General features: G+C 36.5%; 1 protein-coding gene across 1 annotated transcript in view; it reads left to right on the plus strand.

Moving 5' to 3' along the window:
• The window catches only part of LOC107562946 (zinc finger transcription factor Trps1-like), a 129,691-nt gene that overhangs the window by 23,483 nt on the left and 97,200 nt on the right, over nt 1–9,008 (plus strand). Inside the window, exon 3 of the mRNA XM_016247707.1 lies at nt 6,828–7,681. Within this exon, the coding sequence (XP_016103193.1) occupies nt 6,828–7,681 (854 nt within the window). The remainder of the gene's footprint in view (nt 1–6,827; nt 7,682–9,008) is intronic.

Raw genomic sequence — 9,008 nt, forward strand, 5'->3', positions numbered from 1 at the left:
AGATCCCTAAACAAAGCCATATCTGCAGATTAAACTTTTTTTGTAGAAGCATTTTTTTTTATGTTAACTAGCGCCTCATGACTACACGTTATGTACGAGAATCTGCAAAAGACACAGGCACAAGTGGAATGTACAAAAACACGGTTACATTAATTTTTAAGTAAATATAATGGGCAATATATTGCATCACCAAAAATTAGGTGAGGTCATGTACATATATTGCGTGATAAATCGATATATTGATTATTGCGACAGGCCTAATTCAACTCTTCCTTGTATAACCTGTATCCTGATTTTTGCTTTCTGTTGATGACTAGATGCTGCTTAAGATGAACTGAAAAGATGAGATCATCGAAAAGAGATTATGGTTGCTATGGTAATAACTTTTCTTCATTTGTGTATGACACAGAAACGTGATGTTTTCGCCTCTGGACAGCAGCATTAGCAATATTGGACTTAAAGATAACAGAGACTGGAAGTGCAGCATGTGGTGCCAAAAATTGAAATGTGTATTGTTATACATATTTCTTATAGAAAATACATAATTGTTTCATTGTGTTAAAGACCCTGTGAAATGTTGAAACCCCCTATGGGTTTTAGTCCATCTGTGTTAGTTCTGACGGCAATAGTGTGCTCCTAAAAGCTGGCAGAATAGCCCATTGCAGATATACATTTTAAATGGACATATTTTTTTATCCCAAGAAAATTGACCAACAAGTATTTTTGACTCACCCTGAACTACAAAGATTTTTGTCCAATCAAATAATCCCCAACTAAAGCCTGTTGGCTATTTGATTATTTAAAAAAGGGACATTTCCCTTTGATATGTCCCACCCAAACTTCCTGTTTTATGTCACTGATAGTTAAAACTGAAAACAGTTGTTATTCTTAACCCTTAAAGACCTATAACATTTTTGGGGCACCTGACACGCCTGCACTTTTCTTTGTTTTTTAAGACCTATTCTAGCAGTCAGCATCAATTGTCATATATCATTATAAACAGGAGAACTTGAAGTTTCAGTCTAGTAGCGACGCGAAGACATAAATTCCAGTGCTTTATCCGATATGTACCACTCATCCTTGCTTTTGGTTTGTTTTATGTCAAATTACTCAGTCGTGTGTTTTTCTGTTCTGTTTTAGGGTTTGCTGGTGTGTTTCATGATCTTCCTCAGCCTGCAGCTGTAAAAGGAAAATATAATATACTTAAGAAAAGCAATGGGCTGAGTCTGACCAAATGCAACATTAGATCATTGACACCAGCTAAAATATAACTTTTCAGTAAATAACAAACCTCAGTTTTGTAATAAATTTAGATAAGATTACATATATTAAGTGTATATCCAATAGATGGAAACTGTAGTATTAAAAACACTTTACAATAAGATTACATGTGTTAAATAACATGACCTATCAATAAACAATAGTTATAGCAATTATTCTTCTTAGGGTTAATTTCAAAATGTACTAATACATAAAATCAAAATTTAAATCTGTTAAAATTATTTAATGCACAATGAACAAACACGAATGATCAAGTGTTTGTATTAAATAACATTCAAAAACATAAATTCATGTTGTAAAATATATATTGTTCACTCACTGTAAGTTGATGTTAAATAATAACATTAAGTCATGTTAATGAATGGTATCTTATTGTAAAGTCTATACAAGAGATCAAATTTGACTATACTTTCATTTAATCCAAATTGTGTGCATATTTAACTTTAAAGGGCTTTTCAAACCTGCTAGAGTTATCCATGCGAGAATAACAACTAACTAAGTTAGCTAATCATATCATGACAGACTGATATGACATAAACAATGTTAACCATTTGTACATTCTCTAACACACATATGTTAGATTCATAGTTCATTTAAAAGCCTCTGGTGTGTAAAAATAGTAAATACAAATTTCCGTACTTTAATGATGTCTGTTATCATGCAGTGTTATACTGTGAATACTGTCAAAAGCTGAACATAATCATTTAAATATTCACATGTCCTATTTAACTACAGAAATTGCTTATAGTTAAAGAAAGGGTTTTATTTGGTAGACTTTTTGGAAATATTAATAAGCAGTTCTGTTTTTTTTAAGAAATATTTTTTTTTATTTATAGCCCAAAAAAATTAAAAACATTCTCACCATACAAAAAATGGGAACATTTAAAATACAAATATACATTAACATCTGTATATATTATAAAGACGTACATGTAATGCACAGATATCATGTCACTTTCTTTACAAATGTATTAAACCTCCAGCATCTGCAGGCACTTAACAATTCAACTCAAAACATTCGTATCTGACGGATGTTTCACGACATCACTATGATCCAAAATGAACTACAGATGAAAAGCGGATTGCTGAGTGGCAAACTAACATTGTGAGACCACTTGCCATCAGTTTACATTCACACAAACTCCACTAATGTCGCACAGGCAGCTCCCTGTGAAAAAGTCCTGTTGGCCCATCTCTAGTATCAAAAGGGCTGGCCACATACACACAGAGCCTCATTTGTGAAGAGGCAATGTGACTCCAAATATGTCATCTTCATTGTCAAACTCATTTAGGAGATCTTGTTTCAAACACAACAACAACTACAGGGGATTTCCTCAACAATCTGGCCCATTCTGCTTAATCTGATGAGATTTTTAGTGGTAGGGTCTAACTCATGGCAGGAAGAGACCAAGTCGCTACTAGGCAGTATATTGTGGAGTCCAGACAATGTCCAGGTGGTTGAAGTTAGACCCTGGCAGTGTGAGTATATGTAAAAGTAATTTCTGCATGTGTTTGTATTTTGCGCATTTCTTTACTGTGTGCGCTCATTACAGTTGATTTGGTTAAGAGCGTCTGCAGTGTGTCGAGGTGTTGCATAGCAAGAGATTACTGCTTAATGAGTCTGCTTAAAATACACACCCACACACATACAAACACACACCAGGAAGATGACAAAACCTATGTGGTACAAGCAACATGCAGAAACACACAGGAAATTAGCCATCATTAGACATATTTTTGTTTGCAGTTTATTTTGGATCTTATAATAATAATAATTCCCCAAAAAGAACAAAAAATGTTGTTCTGTTCTGCTTGGGTCTGTGTATGATTACCTGTTTAAAAAAATTTTTTAAGGACACAAAACATGCAAATGTCTTCATGACGCAAAATTTGCATCTGATGGCATGTTAATTGAACTATCCTGATATGTCACGCTTCTCATAAAAGCATAAAAATAAATTTTTTATTGTTAATCGCCTCAGGTCCCATCTTTCACCAGACCATTTTTAGTGGTAGGGTCTAACTCATGGCAGGAAGAGACCAAGTCGCTACTAGGCAGTATATTGTGGAGTCCAGACAATGTCCAGGTGGTTGAAGTTAGACCCTGGCAGTGTGAGTATATGTAAAAGTAATTTCTGCATGTGTTTGTATTTTGCGCATTTCTTTACTGTGTGCGCTCATTACAGTTGATTTGGTTAAGAGCGTCTGCAGTGTGTCGAGGTGTTGCATAGCAAGAGATTACTGCTTAATGAGTCTGCTTAAAATACACACCCACACACATACAAACACACACCAGGAAGATGACAAAACCTATGTGGTACAAGCAACATGCAGAAACACACAGGAAATTAGCCATCATTAGACATATTTTTGTTTGCAGTTTATTTTGGATCTTATAATAATAATAATTCCCCAAAAAGAACAAAAAATGTTGTTCTGTTCTGCTTGGGTCTGTGTATGATTACCTGTTTAAAAAAATTTTTTAAGGACACAAAACATGCAAATGTCTTCATGACGCAAAATTTGCATCTGATGGCATGTTAATTGAACTATCCTGATATGTCACGCTTCTCATAAAAGCATAAAAATAAATTTTTTATTGTTAATCGCCTCAGGTCCCATCTTTCACCAGACCACGTTGATAATTTCACTGAACAAATAACGCATGGTCTGAGTAAGTGAAATGGGCTTTGTTGCATTGATTTGGTTTTAGACGATATAGCCTACACGAAGTACATTTTTAAATGTTTTAATGCTATTTCTTGATAAACCTTCCTATTGTTTTTGACTTTATTTTAAGTATTTCAAATATAGGCTATAATATATGATACACGCACGCACAAAGTTTTTTTTTGCTTACCATCTTTTGGGGGTTTCTTGGTTTTAGACTAGTCGACTAGTCGGATACAAAAGTTTCGTTTAAACGACAGTCAAATTAGTCGTCGCGCACATCCCTAGTTACAATGACAGTGATCAAGCGCCTGTCAACAAGTAGATTTCTCCAATAAAAAAAAAGAAAAACAAATGTCAAAACATAATATATAGCTTTAAATCATGTGGCTGATGAAAGCAATTGACAGCATTTTGTTTATTCGCTTCTCCAAGACCCCCTGGAATTCTTCACTAAGTAGGCTAACACTTGCTTAACACTCCCATACACAGTGTCAGAATCATCAGTTTGTAAGCTAGTTGTAGTAATGCTCTCTTATCAAATCCCTATTGAGCTTTGACTCCTGTCATTAGGTTGCATTAGCTGAAGTGTCATAGAGCGCTCAAGGGACAGCCCTGTTCCTTCTTCTGCTCTGTATGCAGACAGAGGCCGCTGTCGATCTATTCACCCCCTCCTTACTTTTTTTAATTAAGAAAATCGATTGCCCTGTCCTTTTCAAAAAGCATATTATACTTTATTAAGTAAGTTCTTGAGTAGGCACAATAACACAAGAGGAGCAGTTTAATATAGGAAAGGAAAAGGAGGTGGGGGTGGATAGTGAACTAGTGATTTGAATTGACTGGTACAGGAACGCAGCAAATGCCTGGGAGCTATAAAAGCAGATTATTCGGTTTCTGATGGCGGCCTGGAATGGTAATGTCTCACCGCTTCCCCTGCAAGTTTTAATGTAATTGTGCACCATATCTGGTATTTAAAAAAAATTCTGGTCCTCCCACTCTATTCCTTTTTTTTTCTTCTGTGTTGGTTAAGATGTTTCTTAGTATTCCATCCTGATAGCAAGAGCCTTTATTCTCAGAAACTGAGAGACAGTGAAAGGAAAATGAGAATGGGAAAGTGTTTAGTTCAGTAAATCAATAGCTCTCTAAATAAGTTCTGTAGCCTAATATGCTATGCAAATTTTAAATCGAGGTTAACTTGATCCACAGTATATTAGACAGAAACAGGGATCAAATCGTTTAGATTTGAACTGACTTGAATTCTGAACTGATTTGACTGAATCATTGAAAATACCCGACTCAAAAGAAGAATTAAACACAAATCTGTTATTACAGTGGCTTGTGGGCATGTTTATTCACCAGCTTTACGCATGAGTAATATCTAGCAGATGAAACATTTTAGAGCACAGCATAAATAAAACATTTTCATGAGGGATGTGAATCGTAAGTTTTTATAAGTCTGGTTCTGATTCTTCTTAATGATTCTTGTTTCATTTAATTATATTTTTAATACTTTTAAGGAAGAATATTTGGAAATAAAGAAAAGTCAATTGTATTGCATTTACTTCCCTCAGCAGTCTAATAATGAGATCATGTAAGATTTCAACAGAACAAATATATATAATATAACTGTGTTTGCACAGACTTTTTGATGACTTTCCATGGACTTATTAGAGGTGGCAAAAATGAATTCCAATAACTGTCTTAATTCCAATAAAATGTATATTAAACAAAATACAAATGCATAATGTAGAAGCATATTTCGTTTGTATTTATTTATTTTTGCATATAGTGCTACATCGTTGATTGCATTTCTTGTTATGATACAATAATGATATGTAGTTTTGGATGTTTTATGACAGATTAAGAATGTAGGCTTTCAAGAACTGGGATCAGCCATTAGTTGCATCTCTTCTACCAGTCAGTCACGCTCGCTACAGACACCACTGTTATTTGAATACATTTCTTCAAAAGCAATCTTTTTTAGAGGGTAGTTATATGACAGACAGGTGCGTTTCTCATCAGTATCAATTTTAAATGGATAGCACACCCGCTATGAGAGTGTAAGAGATGCTGTGAGTGATATGACTGGGTGTGGTTATATTTGTGATTCGATTTTCAAGGCTTTTATTAACTTAGCTCGGGTTAAGTTGTGGCCCTTTTGTAAAGCATGAATTTCTTTATTTAATATCCATTTGCATCACAGACTAAATTAGGAAATTGCTCTCGACAGTCTGTCGAAATAAGACAGGCCCCTGTTTTGTTAAACCATGAGAAACTGTAATTGCCCTAAATTGAAACTGGTCAAGACGCACACCATCCTGCAAATGCAAAATTAACTGAGCGCTATGCTAAACCTTTCATAGAAATTCACTTTTGTGCAGTTTGTGCCAAAGGAAAGTCTAGTTAATAGTGCGATTTGCCTGCTATGAACTAACACGCATTACTTCATTGAGTTCTGATGGGAATTTTTTGCTATGAATCACTTTATAAATTCCACATTTTTTTCTCTCTCTCCCCTATCATCTTTGATTTTGGTAACTGATTAAAATGTGTATCCCTAAGCCACATCAGTGACATAAGTGCACAGATTTTATTCATTAAAACATCAACAAAGGCCGGCGCTGACATAGTCACCAATATTAGAACCTCATTGCTCTTCATGGATTGAGCTGGAACAGCAGAACTGTTTCTAGGGCATTCCGTCTCCGATTTTCAAAAATCAAAGAACAATCGAAAAGCTTTTATAGAGAGCAGAATAGGCTCCATTGGCTCAAAAAATAGTTTTTAGTATGTGAGCAGTCAGAACCACACATTGAGCAAGCTACTTGAGTAATGGCGAGTCTCTAACATTGGTCTTCTCTTTTGCTGGGTTCCAGATATGGTGCGGAAAAAGAATCCCCCTTTGAGAAGCTTTGGCGGTGAAGAAGAGGAGGGCGAGCCGGTGGCGGCCGAGGCCACAGGCCCAGAGAGCGGGAACGCGGGGAGCCAGGCTTCAGAGCCCGACAGGGCTGTGGGTGAAGAACAAGAGGAACCGTCCTCCCCTGGCCCCATCAAACCAGACAGGCCTGACTTGCATAACTCCAGCCACAACCTGGCAACATCCTACTCTAGCCGCGAGGGCACTGATACAGAACCGCTGGACTCTACCGCCTCCCCAACGAACTCTGATCCAGGTGAGAGAGGAGACTGTGAGGATGACAGTCTAAAACCCACCACCCGGTCAGGCGGTGTCATCGTACAGGGCTGCACCAGTAATGGAGAGGAGAGGGACGCCACACACAGCCCACTAGCGTTGCTGGGCTCTGACAGCCCTCGTTGTTTGGCTATCGAAGGCTCTATAGTCCCTCCGGTTACACTTCATCCACAGAGGCCCATTTGGGGAGAGGAGGACGCCCCTAACCCTCTGGGAGCTGAGACGGGAGCACCTCCACCCATCTCACCCAAACTACAAGACTTCAAGTGCAACATTTGTGGGTACGGTTACTACGGCAACGACCCCACGGACCTGATCAAACACTTTCGTAAGTACCATTTGGGCCTGCACAACCGGACACGGCAGGATGCGGAGCTGGACAATAAGATTCTGGCACTACATAACATGGTGCAGTTCACAGCCCAAACACAGGCCAAAGACTCAGCGCGCCTCCTCGGCCAGTCAGCTCAGAGCGGCTCTGCGGCGGAAGCAGGGTCACCCAGGTCCTCCGTACTTAATGGCACCTATGACGTACAGGTAATCACAAAGCAGATGAAAGGAGAGAAATGTTGTTTCTAGATATACATATTCATTCAATGCTGTAATAAATAATAAAAATACTAATACATATAAAAAATACATTAAAAAACAGAATAGTAAAAAAAAACTAAAATATTTAAGTATTTTTAAACTACTGAAAATAGAAACTGAAAATTTGAAGTACTGCTCAAATGTTTGGGGTCGGATTTTTGTTCTGTACAGCAAAGTGAGTAAAGAGACATTTATAATGTTAAAACAATGTTAAAGTTTTGTATTTCAAATAAATTGTTCTTTTGAGAGTTCTATTCATCGGAAAAAATCCTAAAAAAACACAGTTTTCACAGAAGTACTAAGCAGCACAACCGTTTTCAACATTGATAATAAAAATAAATGTTTCTTGAGCACCAAATCAGCATATTAGAATGAATTCTAAAGGATCATGTGACATATGTATAATAAATTAAAATTATACATATTTCAAAATATTAATGTTTTGCTGTATTTAAATTCTAAAGGATCATGTGACACTGAAGACTGGAGTGATGATGCTGAAAATTCAGCTATAAATTTATTCAGTAATAAATTACATTTTAAATATATATTAAAACAGAAAAAATATTATTAAAATTATACATATTTCAAAATATTAATGTTTTGCTGTATTTTTAAAAAAAAGTAAATGTAGCCTTGGTGAGCATAAGATACTTTTTTTCAAAAACATTAAATAGTCTTACCAACATGTGTATTTATGCATATTAGAGTTTTGCTTCATTCCTCTCGTCACCTGTATTGAAATCAAATGAAGTCTCCTGCCTGCTTTGCCTGTGAAATGCTATTTAATGATGCATGTAGTTGCTTCCTATGTAGGGTGTTTCAAATCAGTGACTTGTGTGGGCCCATTTCAGTTAAGATGCGGCCTTAGAAGCCAGCTGCCTATGTAAGAAGCAAGATGGCCTTATAGTTTTAGAGCAGTACTGTAGTCAGACCCATGGGTCATTAAGGCTTAAAAATGATGCATGCACATGCAACTGTGAAACTTAAAATTTGTCACAGATGTAAATCCACTAGATGGATGGTAACCGTATATGATGCATGCAAAGTCATGCACACGCAGAAACTCACACGCTGATGAACATTGGCTGCATTAATTCCAAAATTTTGACTAGCCCTCATAGAGTCTGTATGTGTTAGTGTGCGCTATAAAATAACGTCATGAATAAGCAATCAAGCTGCTCTGTTCAAATTGAAATGCAAACATCATTTGTAGGGGTGCTCCGATCAGGATTTTTGAGGCAGATCGCCGATCACAGAAAGCAGTATCTGC

Source organism: Sinocyclocheilus grahami, unplaced genomic scaffold (assembly GCF_001515645.1).
Source record: "Sinocyclocheilus grahami isolate Dianchi unplaced genomic scaffold, SAMN03320097.WGS_v1.1 scaffold850.1, whole genome shotgun sequence".
Taxonomy (NCBI): Eukaryota; Metazoa; Chordata; class Actinopteri; order Cypriniformes; family Cyprinidae; genus Sinocyclocheilus; species Sinocyclocheilus grahami.